The 21,229-nt window shown below is 44.9% G+C and overlaps 1 protein-coding gene across 1 annotated transcript in view; it reads right to left on the bottom strand.

Moving 5' to 3' along the window:
* LOC126522352 (centrosomal protein 43-like) overlaps window positions 1-21,229 on the bottom strand; it is a 44,068-nt gene that overhangs the window by 15,161 nt on the left and 7,678 nt on the right. The window contains exon 3 of the mRNA XM_050171086.3: window positions 737-847. Coding sequence (XP_050027043.1) covers window positions 737-847 — 111 coding nt within the window. The remainder of the gene's footprint in view (window positions 1-736; window positions 848-21,229) is intronic.

Here is a 21,229-nt window from a genome sequence, read left to right on the forward strand (position 1 = left end):
GGTCGAATTAAACAACACACAGAAAAAACGTCCAAACACACCACTTATTCATTTGGCAGTACTTGCCCGATTCAAACACATCCCCAAATCATATGCGCAGGCTATTTTTATGTGCCAGCAGTAGCAAACTAACATAGAAATGACATTAAAGCTCCTAAACAAAGTACAAATTTAATGCGCACCCAATTTTTTAGCAAGAAAAATTGTTGCACATCAGCAGCCGGTTTTCTTGAGCCAGCTTCGTCACGCGGTATTTAAAGTCAGCTTCGCCGCAGTACACATGTGTTACGCAGCAAAGCATGCAAACGTTGTGAAGGTGGTCATCCTATTGTCATGCGAATGAGGTGCCACAAAATGGGATATAAATAATTATATAAACATATGGGGCAGAAACTTGAAGGCTAACAAAGAAGCTGAGCAGGAAGTTCCGGATCATTCAATGAGTGACAGAACAAAGAATGATAGGTGCAACATCATTAATGTTCGCTGCAACTTCGTCTTGCAGCCAACATTAAAATATAGGCCAATAATGATGACGAATATATGTAATTAAGCAAAGTACTGGTTTGGGATAGTTGGTAACTCATTGTTACAGCGCTCATTCCTGTCACTTTCTTTGTCCTTGCCTTTTACTTGTCCTGTTAATCTGTTACAATGAATATATGTAAGCCAGTGGATGGTCCTTGTCATTCTAGTTGTCAAGAGAAGCAAGCAACATTTCTACACGCACACATACCTCTGACGTTGCTGGTGGGTGTAGAGGATGAAGGAGCTGTAAGAGCAATGGACCCTTCCGCTGCTCCAGCCCAAGTCGACTGCACAGCTCCCCTCGGCTGAGTGGCTCTGCCTGCAGGTGAAGGGGGCAAGCAACCTGCTTAGCAACTAGTTAGCAACCTGCCTCACTGCATTTGCTACAAAATAGGCAAGTCGCTGGAAGAAAGAGTCCCGAGGAACTCACCCAATCACTGAATAGGTGCAACTAGTATGTAGCTATTCTGTACCTGCATTCAGTTTCGCACCGTAACGTGAAGATTCACATAAGGTACAATGTGGATGTTGTTTTTCCTTCGAAAAAGAAACGTGGTAACATGTGTTGGTCTATTCAGAAAACGGTTGAGGGCAGGACTATGCTACAGAACACTGAATGTTCGATTAAGCACAAATAAGCTGAGGCTCTTCACATCCTTAAGCATGCACACGAATGAGTAAGTCAGCCCTCCATCACTCTAACACAGAATTAACTACACTTTTTAAATCAGGTTTAATCACGAGATGTGTGTGGTACTGTTGTACAGGATTTTGGTTTTAGTTTTAGTTTTTCCTGCTCTGGTACAATTTGTATATATTAGCCACGAGCTTGCATTAAAGCTTCAGTTGATAGACAGTGCCTGCAATCATCTCTTTTTTTTCGTCTTTGTCTATTGTTGCACTGATGGATCATGAAGCTGTTTATTACGGTGCTAGCTGTTATGTGTTTTTTTTCTGAGCTCCTGACAAGTAGTCACCTTGACACTTAACCCAAAGGCACTCTAAGCACTTTTTTTTTGCTTATCCTGCAGAAAGTTCTGGAGATTTCCGGTTAGGGTGTTCTGAATTTGCTAGCTTAATGTGTCCTCCTTCTAAAACATTCAATGATTGCTCATTAGAGGCTCGTTAACAGTCCCTCTGACACTTCCTAGCTTTGGACCTCTCTGTTTATTGACAATGCAGCATGTACTTTTATCTAAAACTGACACTGTTCATTAATAAAGTGCTTAAAGCACTTAATAGTTAAGGTCAAGCTGCTATAGACGTCTCCTGTTTTAATCACACTGCCCCTTAGATTGCACTATCTCTGGGTTTGGCTCACGTGGCCTATTGGTAAAAGAAAAAATTCCGAGGACACCCAAGTACTTCTCAAGAGTTGTGAATGCGAAAGCATTAACGTCCAGTCGAACGCTGCTAAGCATTCCTCCGAGTGATGAACTTCTCACAGGCAAGCGAGTGCACTGAGATGTTTGGCGCGTTTTGATTTGGCCTTACCGAGACACAGTTTGAACGCAGGTGAAAGCTTGCGCGGACAAAGAATGCGCGGATAACACGGGCTTCCAAGAGTGAGGGTGATCTGGCATCGTGGTGATACCCTCTCCCTCACACGACGCGTGGCATGCTATTGTGGCGGCAGGTGTTTCCTTTTGCTCGCTCTGCTCCGTCGAGGCACACTTGTGCTGTGGCATCACAGCCAATGGGAATTTAGGTGCTGTTTCGCCACTGCAGATGCTGGACAGCCGCTCTTTTACTCAATGAGCCATTTGATGCTTTCGCATAAAAAAAAAGGTCAACCAAGTTCGATGCTAAAGACAGGATCGATGAACACAGCGGCTCAAATGATATGATGACTAAACGTTGATTATATCTCCCTATTCTGTCTCTTTTTCATGTTCATTAAGCTAATAGACCATTCAAAAGACTTTTTCTAGCAAACATTTATTTTTTGTTTTTTTACATTTTATGTATGCCCAAACATTCAGCAACATGTTGCAAAAAAGAAATCATCGTCCTATCATCGTTAGTTTGGGAGTTACAGTAAGTTTTCCAACACATACCCTCATACTGCGCAACCAAAAATCAGTACTATTTATTAAATATAAATATTATTTAAAATACTTTTCATTTTATGTTGTCGCTGAGCAGCCACATGAACAAAAGGAGACTCTACTACGCCTCATGGGGGCTCCAGCTATGAAGCTGGTGCATTTTAGGCCTCTCTGTAGTTTTGACATCTTTTAAATGGTCTGAAGATTTGTTTACGTTTTTCTGAAAACAAGATTTTCGTCTACCTCATGTTACACAAACTCTGACAAATTTTCTTTTGATAGAAAATTTTGATATGAAATTTTTCACACTCATTCCTCACATAAAGATATGTGCAACGAACTAGAGCAAAAAAAATTGATGCAATATTTTTGCATTTACAGCTCATTTTGCAAATAAATTTGTTCAAAATTGGCAATTCTTTCGAACATCCCTTTCTAAATATTCATCATAATGCATTTATTCTAGTTCATTGCACAGGTCTCCCACTTAGCTACATAAATGCCAAAGCTTTACTAAATTCAGCAATTCACAAGTTATTTATCGCTGCTGGTGTGCCTAGCACTTTTTCCACAATTTACAAAAGTTACCCGCCAAAAAATAAAATGAACAATTTTCTGCATTTTACATAGTTGAATAAGCTACATAAGACATGCTTATTTAGGAAAAACAGTTATTTGAATCCTAATTCCTGATCTAAAGAAAAACTTTTTTGTGTGTATCCTACCACCTTAAGTCACTTTGTATCTTATTGTATCATATTTGATGTGCAATTATGTCAACCTTGTTTTCCTTAGCGTTGACACTTGGCTGACTTTTTTTTTTACCAAGAGGCCAAGTGGGGCAATCCAGGAGGTGATGCAGTCTAAGATGCAAGGTGGTTAATTTTAGACTATATGGGTGCTAATTATGCCCATAGTGTTAATTTTACTATCCTGCTACACTTTCTCGCCTTTTGTGGACACCAGTGAAGCTGCCTTCCACACACAATTGCCTGGCATAGCTTAGTCCAAATGAACTCGTTTCATTTCTCATAACTGCACCTTTGCCTCAGCATATCTGTATATAAGGTGGTGCACCCTTTACAGGGGTATAGTGCAATGTGGTTAATTTCTTACTATACTGGCGCTAATCACACTCATACAATTAACTTTACTTACTCTACGACTAATTCTTGCTTCTTGACTCATTGAGACCTACATTTTGATACTTCTTGCAACTCGCTTTGATGCTCCTGAGGTGTGAAAGGGCCATTTTTTTTTTCTGGAAGTGTTTACAAGTTACCTAGATACGCAAACCAGTGTAAACTAAGAAGAAAAATAATGAAAAAGAAAGGTAGGCTTCAAGTTCTTATGCTACCTCCTCATGGCATCTTGATGTTTAGACAGCACCTAGGATTAGTTAATAACAGTGACGAACAATAATTATGTTGCATTAAAAAGGAATGATAGCCTCAGACAAGTGCATTTCGAAGACTTTTTCTGAACGAAAAACAGCCCACACACACAAAAATGCTTTGAAATCCATGACTTGTACAAACCAAATTACCTGTAATTGACTACTGGTGATAAATTATTTTTTTTGTAGTTTGGTAATTGACTACTTCTTTTACTAAGTAATACTTACTGTAATGACCTTTTCCAATGACCAATTACATGTAAGCAGTTACTTTGTTGACGATAGAAGCTCTACAGGCAACACAGCTTTGAGCACTTGAATTTGGCTTGGCCTTCCAGTTCCCATGTGGGAGCGGCCCACATCGCGATGGCTCATGATCTGCAGGACCTCAATAAAGTTTTACGATACCATACCATACCACACACACAGTATAACGCCTGTGGTGTACCATCACAGATATCCCCAAGGTACATATGTCCCCACTCAACATATTGCCATTATTTTATCTAAGAAATTCATATAGAAGTAAATGACAACAGGAGATAATTAGGGGGCAAACAACAACATACGTAGATATAAACAATGTCTACTAGGTAAATTTCTGTTTGCAAATTAAAGTAATACTGTTCAGCGGCAGAAATTACATTATTCATGGCATGACTTATTGTTGTTGGATCAAAAGATGCAGCTAGAGAGAGAGAGAGAGAGAGAGAACTTTATTAAGCTGTAAGAGACCAGGTCCGAGCTGGCGCAGTTTTAGAGGAGCAGCGAAGAGGTGTAGGGGCCCAGTCCAGACCGAGGAGCCATATGTGGACGACGAGAGCCTTCATAGCATTGAGGGACGAATCGACCAACTACCCCTCAAGAGTAGCACGGCGAGACTTGGTGGGTCGTTGAGCGAGGCTAGTCTGGGTTGCCACATAGCTACTAGGACATTCCGACAAAATGTGGGAATTGTATGGGAAGCCACAGCAGTGCATGCAGACAGGAGTGTGTCTTGCTAAAGGTATGCAGTGTTGGATGTGGGGTGACGGCATTGAGTGTGTCTGTGCTCACCTAATGAGGACTGGCGGGACACTGAACGGTGTGGGTGCATGAATGGTGCGCGGCAGGGCTCGGTGAGGGTGAGGAGTTATGGTTTAGTGAGGGGATCCAGTCAATTCAGAAGAGGGCCCAGAAGGTTAGCACGGGAGATGGCATGAGCCACCTAATTTCCTCTTGCACACGAATGACCAGGTAACTATTGTATTCAAAGCTTTAATGTGGGGTGTGCAGTGAGTTGGGTTGCTACACAGTTCTAGAGTGAGGTAGGGAGGTTGGTGGCTGTAAATGCTCAACATGTCACTTAGCTGACTGTTCTGATACATATGTTACAATTGTGGGAATTGTGAATGGTTGTGGATCCCAACATGCCCCGAGTTTCTGCTATGTTCTGCAAGGAAATTTCATAGTGGATGCCCCAGCAAACCACCCCTAGAACTCGGCCACTGCTCTACGATAGATGGCACTGCAACAAGTAAGGGACACTTCCATGTACAGGAACCATTCTGCTGTGTTTTCTGTGACATGTAGGACCCACGTGTGCCTACATCCAATGTGAGATACTGTCTCAAGCTGGTGCTCTATTTACTTTGCAAATGGAGAGTGCATGCTTTATTCGCCCATTGTGAAGGAGTGATCTAGGTCAAACAAAAAATGATGGGGTTGGGTTGGTTCGTAAATGTTGTAGTTAGGAAGAAGTAATCTGTGATTTCTTATTCAAGTTCTACTGGTGGGATCCGGTCCTTAGTTTGATGGTCTCCAGATGGTTGGTTTGTCTCCCTTGTCCCAGCATAGTACAAGAGCAGTGGCGTAGCCAGAAATTTCGTTCGGGGGGGGGGGGCTCACTTTGCAGCTCGGCCTCCTCATTATAGAATTAGTCGAGGGATCAATATATATATATATATATATATATATCTGTGATTCAACAACCTTGTTTACATTTTTGTACATATGCAACGACCAGGGGAAAATCTCAATGACGCTGTCCTTTGTTAGAAAGTATTGCGCAGGAGCAGCTGTCACCGGTCGTGTACTGCGATTAATTGCTCCGAAATTATAGTCGCAACAGAGAGCACATATAAAAAGCAGGAGTTCTGCAAAATATACGAGGGCGAGTCGAATGAAAGTGAGCCAATGCGAATATATGACAAACGGAGTACTTTATTTAAAAGTAGTCACCATGATTATTTAGACACTTGTCCTACTAACGAGTTGCGTAATTCCTGTCTCATAAAATTCCTTGGGTTGCTGCCTCAAAAATCTGTAAATGACTACACGTCATCTTCCGGCACGAATCTGGTTCCCTTGAGCAGTTTCTTTCAAATTTTATCAAATGTGGAAGACGCAAGGCAACAGGTCTGGGCTGCATGAGGGATGTTGCAGCGTTTCCCGCTTGAACTTTGCCAGTTTTGTATTAACCACAACAGCGACGTGGGAACGGGCAATGCCGTGAAGCAAGATGTTCCAAATGCTCAATTTTCCAAGTCGTTTGTTCTTGATTGCGACACGTAGCCGATCCGACCTTTCACAATATCTGAAACGATTTAGAGTCTCTCCATGGTTTAGAAAATTCGATCAATAATGGCCCCTAACGATCTAAAAAGAAGTCAACACTTTTCCGGCAGAAATGACGGCCTTTGGTTTCCTTGGGAGTGGTGAATTCAATTGTTTCCACTGTAAGCTTTGCCGTAGTGTTTCAGGCTACTAGTAGCGGCACCATGAGTCATTCCCGGCCACAATTGCAGACAAAAAGTCATCACACTCATCTGGGGTTCTTTGACGTGCACTTAAATCTAAGTACACGGGTGCTTTCGCATTTCGCCTCCACCGAAATGCAGCCGCCGTGACCGGGATTCGATCCCGCGGCCTCGTTCTCAGCAGCCCAACACCTATAGCCACTGAGCAACCACGGCCCATTCGATTGTGTTGGGAGGGATTGCACGGTGGCTTTGTCCCGGCCATGGATCGTCGATGTAACTTTCATGTCCTTCTTTGAACAGTTTGCTAGAACGCTTCACAGTGGCCAATGAAACGCAATGTTCAACGCATACGGCAGCCATACGGCGAATAATTTCTTTTTGGGAAACATCTTCATTTGTCAAAGACCTCATGACACCAAGCTGTTCAACTTTTGGAGTGTCCATTATGTCACGCAACCATGTTCAACCCAGTGTATGAGAGCATTAAGGAACATTTAACCTCACCTCTGCATGTCACTTGTAAATGAGATCCATATGTGCTACGCGCATGCCTCGAAAATAATGAACTGAACCATTATTGCGCGGGGCGGGTTGTCTCACTTTCATTTGATTCGCCTTCGTACACTAGAAATGCGAAGATACAATGGAATATACAAATGTGAAGATACAGCTTGATACAGGGCAAAAAATCGTCACTGGAAACAAAGTTCACTGCGCATATACACAAAACCTCGCAACAAGATGTTAAATATACGTATAAGTCTCCAATAAATCTACGTACCTAAGAAAAAGTCACTATATATAATGCGTCAAACAAAGCAAATAAACAGGTTGCGCAACAACAGATTCACAGATCACAGCACCCCCCGCCCTCCCTGCACTCCCAAAATGTATCGCGTGCAACGGAAGGCGGCGCGCTTCCTCCCAGCTTTTCTCCCTTGCGCACACGAGACAGTCACTATCGTCGGCTCACCCCCTCCCCCTTCCCCCCCCACGCTTTCACTCGCACATAGAGCATGCGGCGCGCGGTCACGATGTTATCGCCCTTGGCCTTTATTTATACGGAACACGAGGGCAACGGCAGGAATGTGCCTGGAGTCTTCATATAGCTACTATTGCAATAATATAATAGTATCCGGCAACTGAAGCGTCCCGTGGCCCATTACTTTCCGCAAAAGAAGTAACAAAATCGAACTTTCATCATGCGACAATTCGCTGCGCCGCAACAATGTCTTCTTTTTTTCTTTTGTGGGGCGGGGGGCAGCGAAATAGAATAATGCAAAGGAAAGCATGTTGGGGCTACAATCGAATGCCTACTTTGGGCACCTAGTGTGGCTACCGAAGGAATATCGAAGAAAACGTGTGACGCTTGGTCCACAGAAAACCATACGCATACTGCTCGGTATCCTACACCGGCGAGACAAAATTTTACGGATAGGTTGTGCTCAAGCGAATGCGTTGCAATCCGTCGAGTCCCCGCAGTGCTGGCGGCGAGCGACTGTGCATTGTTTCTTTTTCTCATCTTCTAGCCAGAAAGCGGCCAAAACTCTGCCAGGCGAAAATGCAGTCAGCCAGACAAAAACGAACGCGCATCCAAGTGCGCCGCGCGGTTGTCGATGCAGCACGAGAAAAACGCATGCGCTTTGGCTGGATCGGCAGCCCGCTGGTTGCGAGAACAAAAAAATAAATAAATAAATACATAAATACATAAATAAAGAGGCTCAATGTATCGTCGCGAATAAAATTCTAGGTAGAAAAATAAATAAGAACTTAGTTACAATGGTGGCTTTAGTGTCTTGACATGGATGCTTTGGCGCAGGGGAAAAAAAAAAATTTCATATTCTTTTCTGTGACCTGACGGCACAAATGAACCACCACAACGCTTTGTCTCATCGGACCTCGCTGCGTGCTTTGTCAACTTGTCAACTTGTCTGATAGTATGTTGATTTGGCTCGTCTCGTTGTATGGCCCGATGTACGGCTTTAGAAAAGTCGATGCACCTTTGGCGTCAAATGTTTACAACAGCATTAAACCCACAAAGTTCCGGAATTGAAAATCTAAAGCACGACTTTGGAAATGTCAACGCACCTTTCGCATCAAAATGTTATGAGAACTTTATACCCACAAAGTTTCAGAATTGAAATCCAAGCGCTCCGTAGATTCCGCGACCTCTGCGAGATGCCGAGACGAGCCCGCTCGCCATCAAAACGCCCTTGAAATTTTGTGCTCGGTGGGGCTCCTTGCGTTACGATATGTGACTCCGGATGCATGGTCGTTTCTACGAAATCCAGCCCGATTTCGCAATGTTTGCGCTAAAATGTCTTTTCGAGCGTGAATTAAGGACATTCTGGACAAAATCGAGCATGATTCCGGCGCCGGGAGTTGTTTTGGTCGGCGGCGCATGACAGCACGAAAAAATTTCGGGGGGGGGCTGAAGCCCCATAAGCCCCCCCCCTGGCTACGCCCCTGTACAAGAGACCATGCCTTGCTGGTGTGTAGACTGTTGCCTGCATGTTCACAAATTTCTAGCTAGTTGTTGGTGGTTGCTCCATCAGCATATTCTTGGGCTTGCAGTGTGACCTCTTTTATGAAGTGGTGAAGATCCCGGTCTAGTCCATTGCATTTCTATAAATGAACCAAAGATCTATGCTTGTCTCACAGATGGAGAACATATTTGTCAATCTGGGAGTGATCTGTTCGTTGGATGGTTTTAGTCACTTGGTCTCGGGTATTTAGAGAAGCTGTGGCCACTGGACAAGTGGAATGTTGGGGGAATCGACTAGTTGTTTGAAGGCATCCCAATTGACGTATTGTGTGGGAATAGAGAGATGGTCATTGCATCGTATTTTATGACTATTTGGGATGGGAATCGTCACTTCCAAAATGTTGCGGTCACTGCCCATGTTCTCCCTGCTGGTACACCAATCAGGGACGCCTGTCGTCCTACCTAGGTCTACGCACATAGGTCGCAAAGGCAAGACCGAAAAGCGGTTTGTGCGAGAGCAGCACGACTACCTCTCGCGGGGCAAAGCAACAATTGAGGAAAATTATGCCTCCATTACGTCACTTATAGAAACATTTGTAAAGGTAGAGATAATGTCATAAGAATAAGAAAATGTGAAGTCACAGGCTGTTTGCTTCTATCTATGGACAGTTGTGGCTACGCAACTGTGCAGGCTTTCTGCAGTTTGTTGGCAGTGATGCGTGTTGAGATATGCAGAGATGGTATTGCCATATTTAACACTGTAATGTGGCCATAAGTCTCTTATGTGTGGCCATAAAAATTAATGGCAGTATATACGTTACCAACATTATGAGATTTTATCAGTAGCTTTATTTTTTAATGGCATTTTCACTACTAAATAATATATTTTAGTTATGTGTTTGGTACCAGTGAAAAACTACAGGTGGCATCTGTGCTGTGCTAGTGAAGATGAAAGTGCGGTTGTTGTGAATTAATGCAATGTAGTGTTGCTTTTCCCTTGACGTGGAAATAACTGATGTATATTGGTACTAAGCACCCATGTATGTGGTAATTAGTTTCAAATATGGCTGAGCCCACTGCTCTGAATTCATGCAATACTGTCAAGGCTCGCCGGTGTAATGCCTGCCATTATAGAATGAGGGCTATATATGCCAGTCGGTCAATAGCTGTATTTGTGCCAGACTGTGACGTGATGTTGTGGCACATATTCTGACTTGCTTGAGCTGCACTTGCACTCTTGTGCTCTGTTTATGTAGTGCTGCCGATGGATGAAAGCTGACACCAGTGGCTGACCTCGTGCAGTGAGCCTAGAATGGCAAATGTTCATTTTTCCCGCCGAAAAGTTGGCCCTGCAAAATGTAGATGGCACTCTGGTGCCTCCACAAGCCACCATTACAAGATGTGTGGGCTTATACGGAAGTTTCGCTACCATGCGTACATAGTATATCTTGGCCCTACACCATGCACGAACTGGGTAGTATCTTGTTTGCACCAAGTTGCCGGTCCGAGTGGGGAAATCAATATTGTTGATAAGAGCATGGTGATGTTGGAGAGTTAGGTTCAGTAGATGGGAGCTAGCTGCATTTCATTTGTTACAAACACATGCTGTGTGTTGGCAATTAAAGGCATCCAGCCACATTCAATTTTGGGCAGCTTCTGCAGCAATTAATGCCTGGAAGGCTGTCTGAAAGGGATATTTCGTATTGTACACAAATTAGAAATGTGCATAGTGGCCCTGGAAGCAGCAGTTGAGTATCGCACTCTTTTCTTTAGTCATGCTAAGATGGTGAAGCATTTCTTGTATGGTTGTATGAGAGTTTGCCACCATTGTGATTGTGCAAGTGAGAAGTGTTTGTTGAGTGACAGCTCTATTGTGGTTTCATGTTACGCTGGGTACAGCCAGGAAAAGTGATCAGGGCAAACATTTTCTGCAAAGTGGTCATGTCTGGCTTGCAGGGGACCTGTTGCATGCATTGATTGTGGGCTCAAAGCCGTGGCTTCAGAGCCAGTGGCCAGCTGAGGCTCTCAAGAGATGACACAGAGTGCGAGAGACATGCAAAGGACAACCTTTACTGTCTGGAGCCTAGACCAACTGAAACCCAGCTTCCTGATCGCCACTCCCTGAGCCAGGTTCGCTGGACATGGCCCGGGTGCATGAGCCCCGCTCTGATGATGATGGCTGAAGCTGGCATCCCCATACTGCCCCCTCCCTCGTGGATCACAGATCCATGTCGAAGGAAATGAGGTCCTCCAAGGGTGCTTGGGGGTTCAGTGAAGCCAGTGCCTCTGCACCCGGCGGATGCTCCTAATGCGCATCTAAGACCTTGTTGTGAAGAAGGTGGGAGCACAGGGACCGGAGTAAAGCAATAGCAGCCTCCATGGTGCCGGGAAACGGTGGCTAAAGGCCAGGATTGTAAAGAGCAGCTGCAGCGAGGCGGGCCCGGTGGAAAGATCCTGCGTGATGAGTACGTTGGGAGATCTCCAGCATGCAGCGTAAGGGATAGAGGATGCAGGCTTCCTCTGGCGTATAGACAGGAGGCCACTCAGATGGATAGCGCTCAGAGAGAAGAAGGCCCCAGAACAGCTCAGGAACCAGCTCCGGTGAGTCCCCAATGAGTGGCCGTGGCTGCAGCTCCCAAAGCAGCCATGAGGCCCAGCCAACAGAAGCGTTCGTGGAATCAAGGACCGTCTAGGTGGCGACGGTGCAGCGGTTGGCAGGCAATGACCTGTGAGCAGGATGGGGGCAGTAGGGCACGTATCGGTCGAGGAACCGGTGATGCTGGCAGAGCGAATGTGGAGAGCGGGACATCTGTAATATGGGCAGCATATTGCATAAGACTGCTGGCATGGCAATGCTATTATGTAACTTCATTTGCTGGGCTTGATATCTTGCAGCTTCAGTGTTGAATAAGCCAGCAAAAGGGGGTCACAAGGGTACCACGAGTGTTAAGAGGGGGGCAAAACACAGCGTTTGAACTCCAAGACATGTATTGGTCCAACTAAGGTGCCAGTTGTGGTATCTTTGAAGCAGTAAGGTGAATTACCAAGCTTGCGTGAAGTAGCATGTGGAGCATGCCATTAAGCTGCTAAGGATGCTGAAAAACCTCTAGCCGAGTTGCTCAAATGATGCGTACGACAGAATACTAGGTCACCTGGTTTGTACTGAATGTCACAGCGGTGTGAGTTATATTGGCAAGTTTACTTGAGCCGAGCATTATGCAATTGCTCATGAGCAGCAGTGATAGCGGTTGTAAGCCGCTTATGTCGTGCATTCACGAAATGGCAGGTATCGGAATAGGACGAATACGATGGTACCAAGGTATGGGTTAGCGGAAATGAAATTTCTCTGCCAAAGTTCAGATATGCAGGTGTAGAACCAGTGGATCTGCTGACCGTGGTACATGTCACAAATGCCATTTCCGATAGCTTAGTATCCCATTCCGTATGATCGGTGGTATGTGCCATAAGCATTGACCTCATGTTTCTGTTGATGCATTTGGTTATGTTGGCCTGTGGATGGTATGGCGTTGTCTTTTTGTGTTTGATGCCGAAGGCAGAACACGCCTGCGCAAACATGCGACTCGTGAAGTGGTGTTGTCAGTTATCAGTTGTGGTGAGAAACCAATACACGAGAAGACATCGAGAAGACAGTGCCAAATGTACCGTGAAGTAAGTGCACGCAAAGGGTATAAGACAACCCACTTCATAAAGTGGTCGGTAACCACTAATAAGTAGTGGTTGCCCCGCGAAGTATGGGGGAAAGGACCCATTACGCATGAGACTCTTAATTTCAGGGTCGTGGGTTCAAGCCTCACGTCGGGTGCCAAATGTGGGTTCAGGTCTTGGCTTCAGAGCCAGTGGCCGGCTGAGGCTCTGAGAGACGACACAGAGTGCGAGAGACATGCAAGGGACAACCTTTACTGTAAGGAGCCCAGACCAATTGAGACCTAGCTTCCTACTCGCCGCTCCCCGTGCCAGGATTGCTGCGCGTGGCACAGGCGCATGAGCCCCACTCCGATGATGATGATGATGGCGGCACAGCTGTGCCACCATGCAACCGGCATCCCCATATGATGTAGTGCGTTTCCTTTTGCGTCTGATGTCTTTGCAGTTCCATTGCTAGATGACACTGTTAGCATTGTGAGATTGTGTAGTGACACAGCAAGCTAAGGATTAGTCAAAGGAGCTACGATTGGTTTGTTTATATCATTGGGCTTCATTTTGGGCACTAGGTCATGGTTTCTGTTAGGTGTCGCGAGTGTTTAAGCATTCTGTGTTAAAGGGCTCCTTACCAGGTTTTAGCATTGCTGAAAAGCATGGTGTGTAGGTCACGCGGTGGCAATCACATCTGCAAAATATCAAGTGGCTGCACGACATGAAAACAGCTGAAATTTCAAACAGAAGCCCAAACACCCTTTCTGCTGAGGGAGCCCCACTTCCCGCCAGAAGGTGAAGGTCACACACACAAATGCTTCTACATAAGACACACTGTCTGCGACATCAACAATTATGGCACGTGACCTTGGTAAATTGTCCAATGCAGAAAACATAATACCACTGCTGATAAGCAACTAGGAATGCATTGTGCAGCAAAGAGGAAGAACAAAAAAAAAAAAAAAAAAAGAAAGAAAAGGTGGAGATCGTGATGTGAATGTGACGTGGTCATTTGGCTCCAGTATGGGAGAAGGAAGGAAAAAAAGACCCTTGTGGACGCTAGTCAAGGCAGGAGGAGAGAATGTTTATGCTTGCAGTGAAGTTTGCCTCCTGGAAGAATAGCAATGTGACATTTCAATTTTGCCTATCTCATTTAACATTGAACAAATCTGCACAATTTTTGTGATTAGACGCTTTCTAGACTTACAGCATATAACTAAATTTTGCAATGGGGCCTAGTGAGGGACCCTTTAAAGGGGCTGTGAATGACCCCTTGGGCTTGGTGAAATAACATAGTCCGAGGGGTAGCATATGCTGCTGTGAACATCTCAGCCAAGTTTTGCTATTGTACGTGGTGCGTAGAAGTTGCAAGTGGATCGCGAAGTCACCTTTCTCTCAAATGCTCTCTTTTCCCATACGTAACTGCTATTGGTAGCTGCAGTCGGCTAAATAGCATAGATACCGCAGCCACTGCACAGTGCCGCCACGAGTCCACTGCCTAAGTGCACTGCGGCTTGCAGAAGACAACCACATTTGGCTTATGTTTAGCGTGTCATAGGCACCAAAATCGGAAGTCATGACGTCTACATTCACATCAAAAATAAAATTTCAACTGCATGCCACAGTGAAAATTAGAAGGCGGAACATTATGGGCACGCCCCACTGCGCCGTAGCCTTTGCAGTACAAGGCATTGAAGAAGGAACGGGGGCACAGCGGAAGCAATGTTCAATTGCCAATAACTCTGTTTCCACTGAACACATTGAAGTACTTTTTGTGGCAAAGTATTTCTGAAATAGCCTATTTTCACTTCAAATGCCTTTCTCCACTTCAATAAAGAGTGGTTTAGTGGCATAACTCTTTAAGGCTTCCATGAGTCTGGAAAATTTGTGGACAGTGTTGCCAGGAGTTTCTCAGCAAGCTGCTTCTTTAGGTCTTCTTGTTGACTAGCTGTGGGGTTCATCAGGGGTTCGTTCCACATCTGTGGTTAGTTCTACACCCAAGAAAAGTAGGAAGATACCTATAAAGAAAGGGGCCAGACAAGGAGACACAATCTCTTCAATGCTATTCACTGTGTGCTTGAAAGAAGTATTCAAGCTATTAAACTGGGCAGGTTTAGGAGTAAGGATAGACGGCGAATACCTCAGCAACCTTCGGTTTGCCAATGACATTGTTCGATTCAGCAACACTGCAGACAAGTTACAACAAATGAATGAGGACCTTAAAGGGCCCCTCACCAGGTCTGGCCATTTTGAGCTGACAAGCACAGAACATACATAGAGCGATAATGACCGCGTCTGCAAAGTATTACATCACTACGCGCCGCAGAAAGGCCTGAAATTCCAAACCAAACGCCATTTCTCCTTCTCCTCGCGGCCGCCACACTCCAAGCCGGACGGTGACATAGTTGTGCCCCTGCGCCTACGTAGTTGTGTCCACAGTGTGACGTCGCTCGTGGTGACACGTGACTTCAAGAATTATTCAAGACAATATCTGTTATCTGTGCCACCTGTTGTTTGAATTGACGAATTGAAGTTTAGAGAAATAATAAAACACACAAACGGAATGTCTGCGTGTTTTTGTTTTACTTTGCACCTAACGAGAGAGATGTACTTCTGCTTCGTTTGCTTGTTCCCACGGTCGTGCGGTCATGTGCGCAGGTACCGAAATTATGCCATTTTCTACCGGGTTCCAGTGTGTGATCACGCTCTGCGATCTGCTTGTTCTGTCTCAGTATTCATGTAGCAGTGAATTATACTGCTAGTCATGTTTCCTTGCGCACAGCGCTCAAAATTGTGCGCTGCGCGAACGAGACAACAGCTCATGCGCGATGCCATTGGCGGAAATGTGTAGCACCAAAAAAAAAAAAAAAAAAAAAAAAAAAAAAAGGAGCAAAAAAAAAAAGAAAGTGAAGGCTGTGACGTATACGTCACGCGATCCCCGAGGTCTGGTATAGGAGAACGCAGGGAAGGAATTTCGCTTGCGGAGGCTAGACAGAGTGAGTGGAGAGAGTGTCTTGCTTGGCAGTGGAGCCCGCCTGCTGAAATCATGGGTTCGCAGCACTGAAATATTTCGATCTTTTCTATTAATGAGCCAATTTGAAAAATTTTTGCGGCAGAATGCTCCCTACAGGACACATAACAACTTCCAGCTTATAACCAAAATTTGGTATAGGGCCTGGTGAGAGGCCCTTTAAAAGGGAGAGTGTAAGAGTGGGGTTGAAGATTAATATGCAGAAGACAAAGATAATGATGAATAACCAGGAAAGGGAATAAGAGCTCAGGATCGCAAGTCAGCCGCTACAGTCTGTGAAGGAGTACGTTTACCTAGGTCAACTAATCACAGGGAACCCTGACCATGAGAAGGAAATTCACAGAAGAATAAAAATGGGTTGGATCGCATACGGCAGACATTGTGAGCTCCTGACTGGAAGTTTACCGTTATTATTGAAAAGGAAGGTATACAATCAGTGCATTTTACTGGTGCTGACATATGGGGCAGAGACTTGGACATGGACAAAAAAGCTTGAGAACAAGTTAAGGACCGCGCAAAGAGCGATGGAATGAAGAATGTTAGGCATAACTTAAAGAGACAGAAAGAGAGCAGTTTGGATCAGAGAGCAAACAGGTATAGACGATATTCTAATTGACATTAAGAGAAAAGAATGGCGCTGGGCAGGTCATGTAATGTGCAGATTAGATAACAATTGGACCATTAGGATGACAGAATGGGTACCAAGAGAAGGGAAGCGCAATAGAGGACGGCCGAAGACTAGGTGGTGCGGAAAATTAGGAAATTTGCGGGTGCTAGTTGGAATTGGTTGGCGCAGGACCGGGGTAATTGGAGATCGCAGGGAGAGGCCTTCATCCTGCAGGGGACATAAAATAGGCTGATGATGATGATGATGAGTTCCACCTCTAAAGGATAATGTTTCACTTAAGAGCCTGTTCCAGCTTGATAATTGTTTAGCTTGTGCAAATGCACACTCGAATTCGAATTAAACACCATAGCTTGTGTGCTGAGTGGGTTTTAGTGTGGACATGTTACTTTGAGACAGTTGTGACATAGTAGGGCTATGCCTGCTACCCTGAGTGAGAGAGGAAGCCGAACTCACCAGTGGGGGTGCTGTGTGACATGCTTGCCCTGGTGGTCCCTTCTTGGTCAGGAGCTGGGTGTTTGTGGGTGTGTTCAGGGCTTGGGCATAGCTCTTTGCCTCGAGTACTGAAAGGGATGCTTGTCGCTTGGTCAAGTTGCCCAGAAGGCTTTCTAATTTATCATGGGTTGGTGCACTGGTCGTAGGGAACCCAGTGCGAGGTCTAGGGCGCTATACCAAATTTGCAGTCCCACTGTCACATACTCTGCATTCGTGAGATGTGGCAATCGCTTTGCAGTGAGTTGGTAAGTGGTTAGTCGGACCCGTTCCAGTTCCATTGTCTTGGCGAGGCCATTATGACTGCCCTGTGTGGGTAGCCTATTACGGTGCTTCACTGCATCTCTGTGGAGCTATTCTGCTAGTTGCTGGAGATGGGAGTTGGGGTCATTTGCCATGCATATTTCTCCACAATTAAAACAGTGAACCGTGCTTTCATGAGGTATGCAGTTGGGACGTTTGCCGTAGGGTAGTGTTGTAATGCACGCGTACCAGTGTGCAAATTTGTGGGCATTGAGGCGCACGTCCACACAGTGTCCTCTAACCGTCCAGCTTGCACAATGCACAACGTTAAGTTGATGTTGGCGAGTCCCAGTGGTCCACAGCCCCAGTTCAACTTGTTTTGGAGCTGCGACCCCCAAGCAACACACAAGTGCTTTCACATCCTTGTTGGCTGACGAGCAAAGGGGATGGTGTTCATGTAGCGCCTGTGAGGACAGCGGCCAATCATCCAGACATTGCAATACGTTGGAGAGTGTTCCATCTTTGTGACTGAAATTGATAACAGAAGCAAAGTAAATGCTTGATGTCTTCTTCGCTGCCACAGACATCGCACACAGCACTGTCAGTAATTTCAATCAATCATCAGTGGCCTGTGTGAACACCTTTGGCTTAGAGGTGCCCTCCAAGCAAGTGAACTCACCAAATCTTTCCTTCCTCTCTCCCTCTTTCTCACCTTTCCGTTTCCCTTTTCCCATCCCCCAGTGTAGGATAGCCAACCAGACGCTTTTTTGATTAGCATCCCTGCCATGTCCCTTCTTTCCTTCCATTTTGGAGCTGTGAGGTCATGCCCTGTGAGGAGCATTGTTTCTGAGTGTCCTAGTCTGTGGACTGCAACAAGTTCGAAACTACTGTCGGGGAAAGAGAAGTTGCTTGTAGTCTTGTTGTCGGGGACGTCAAGTGCTAGGTCATGCTCCACACACCTGGCACTGCGAGAATCGGCTGCCACATATGCAGTCACTTCGTGCTGATGCCTGTCAAACATGAACGTTGTGAGGCTTACAAGCTTCTTTAAAGTCATTTCTTGGCAGCTTGATGCAGTTGTTAAGTTGGCTGTGAGTTGTGCCTGAAAGCTAACACCACTAGCTTCTAAAGGCGTGAGCTTGGCGGTCATGCCAAGTTAAGTGGAGATATTGAAGATGGAAAACTTGCTGAGGTCGATCTGCATTCCAAGGTGAATTACCACTGTTCACGGTTTACGTAGTTTGGGGGTAGTGTCGGTGAGTTCAAATTCTGCGTCTTCTGTGGTGCCTTGCGATGCTGTTTCTCTTCCTCCATGGTGATCGAGCAGCCAGCTGCCAGTGTGGATGTTGCCGTGCCGGTTGGCGCCCAGTAATGGGATCCAAAGGCATTGGGCCACTGTAAGCGTTCCTCTTCCAAAATTTCTCGTCATAAGAAGATGGCATGGAATTGTGGACGAAAAAAAACACTTAGCCATTGCAAGAAGAGCACTCTCGGAGGCAGGAGGCTAGCTGCACACACGTACAATGCCTTGGTGACGGCGGATCGAAGTTCATGTTTGCAGACTCTCAGTGTGGCTGTTAGGCACGTCAGCTCTCAACATGCACAAGCGGTATTCTAGTGCTGTTGGATACTGGTCTATTATTCACAAGGCATCATCTTAGATTCTGAACAAACTTCTGGTTTCTTTTTTTTACACTTCCAGAATGCAATATAAGCATTGCTCTATGACTGGCATAAGATGAAACGTGAATGACAACAAATAAACTAAGTAGAGCACCGGTTACGCATAAGTACACTTGAATACGACGTGCAATCTCTCCGTAGCTGGTTCCCAAATCTTAAATGTAAACTTTGGAACATGAATTAAGCAAGAAGAATAAGGGGAACCAAGGCTCTTTAATTTTTTCATTAGTCGCAGCCATACGAAGCAAACGGACAATGCAGAACCAGGGATACCTTAGAAAGTATTGTTAGTTTTTTAAAAAAAATTTTAATGTATAAATAACAAGGAAAAAGCTAATGAAACTGGAGGAAAAGAGAACTTAGCCAAACCCACGTCTTCCGCATTACATGTGTGGTGCCTTACCATTAAAGGAGCATGGACACAAAAAGTTCGTGTCCTGCATTTTTTTCTTCTTCTTTACATAGCTGATGGCTCCAGAATTATGGTAAGATGCCTGAATTCCTTGAGAGCACAACAAATAATTAATTACTTACAGCATCTTCTATATGACCCATTAAAGACATGCACCATGTGCAGTGCGGCATCAGCTGTGAAAAAAAAAAGAAAACTGTTCACATCACTAAAAAGGAGGTGGCTGTCACGTATTATTATGGACAACCTAAGAGCACACCAGTCAGCATGGTGCAGTAGCTGAAGGCCATAGAATGACCATGTCACTGAAAGCTGCCAAACTGGCCCTTAAAATTGTGCACTTGTCATCGAAATGCAGGGGCACCTACTCTCCTCCTCTCTTGCCCTGTTCAGTGCTCAACGGACCCGGCTTTCAGCAGCACGGTCGTGGTGTTTGCACGAGCATCGGTGGTGTCTGGTGCCACATAACGACATCAGATTTCAGATCCTAACTGCCGTATAAGAACGCAACTTAAGTTGAAGCCCATGCTTGACTTGATCTGAGTGTTGCCTGGCATGAACGGGTTCAGAACGTTAATTGTTTTTTTTTTCTGGTGTGATCACGACAGGTGTCATTTAAATAAAATCAAGCAAGGGCTTCAACTTAAGTTGTGTTTTTGAATATGAGGGTTAATAGTCTCCTTCTTTTCACAGTTGTAGCTTTGCTTCACAGGTCACACCTTTTGAACTGGTCTTATTAAAAAGCAACATAATTAAGTATTTGTTGTGCTCTCAAAGAATAGGGGCTCCAAAGCACAATTACTGGGTCGACAGCTACCCAATAAAAAAATACTATATTAACAAAAATTTTCCATCAGTACTCTTTTAACCTTTTAACTACCACATAAACCGGAATATAAGTGCAGATATTTTGTTTAAAAAGCAGGTTAAAGTCACCCTCGTCTTATATAGCGGTGTTCAGCAGAATGTCAGTCGCCTGGCAACGTATGGCATGCATGCTGGCGAATGTGTAGCCAATACCGTATCCATATCCAAATGTGATTGCTGGCATTTTTTTTCTTACTTGTCACTGTGCCTCTTGTGCGCACTCTTCCAAGTGACCTTTGTGCAATTTTCTTTCTTGCTTTTTTTTTTTTTTTGCTGTTGTTGTTGTCTGGTGAGCGATGAGTAGCAGTGTTCGACTGAAGTTGTATGCTTTACTTGCGAACGGCAACACGGCCACTCAGTGCCAGGATGGCATTTCTGATAAAAAGCATGCAATATTGGCAGGCACCTAAAAGGCACAAAATTCACAAAAATATAGCATTTCATGGGTGTTGTACAGTGCATTCACTGATTGAGGACACACTTACGGACTTTGCGTGGAAGCTTTGCGTGCACTCGCTGCTGGTGCCAGAGCAGTCATCTGCTGCAAAGCCGTACCACTGTTGTGAGAATCAACGCATTTCCAGCGATTTTTTTGTTTTGTTGCTTTCTTGTTTTTCTCTCTCTTCTTTTTTCTTTTAAAGGGGAGGGGTTGATCTGTATTCCCAATCGACCTACAGGCCTTCTTTTCATGGTGCCGCCATAGCTTCACATCGAATGATGTCGGCCTGCTGACTTAGGCAAACGCTTCGCGTTGTATGCCAAGTATAAACTTGGCGGCAGTTTCTGGTGGTTCTTTCTACACGGTCTTTTTGCACGGTCTTTTTAGTATGACAAGGAGTCTTTCGCGTGTAGAATGGTTCAGTGAGATGTACAAAAGGATTCTAAGTCGGCACGGCCGCAGTTTCTGAGGGCATTGAGGCGGATGGAGCATCCAGCACGATGTGCACGCATGTGTTTGAGCCTACGCTCAGCCTCTGAGATCAGCTGTGTATTTCTGAAAGTTCGCTTCACAAGTGTGACCTTA

Source organism: Dermacentor andersoni, chromosome 6 (genome assembly GCF_023375885.2).
Source record: "Dermacentor andersoni chromosome 6, qqDerAnde1_hic_scaffold, whole genome shotgun sequence".
Taxonomy (NCBI): domain Eukaryota; kingdom Metazoa; phylum Arthropoda; class Arachnida; order Ixodida; family Ixodidae; genus Dermacentor; species Dermacentor andersoni.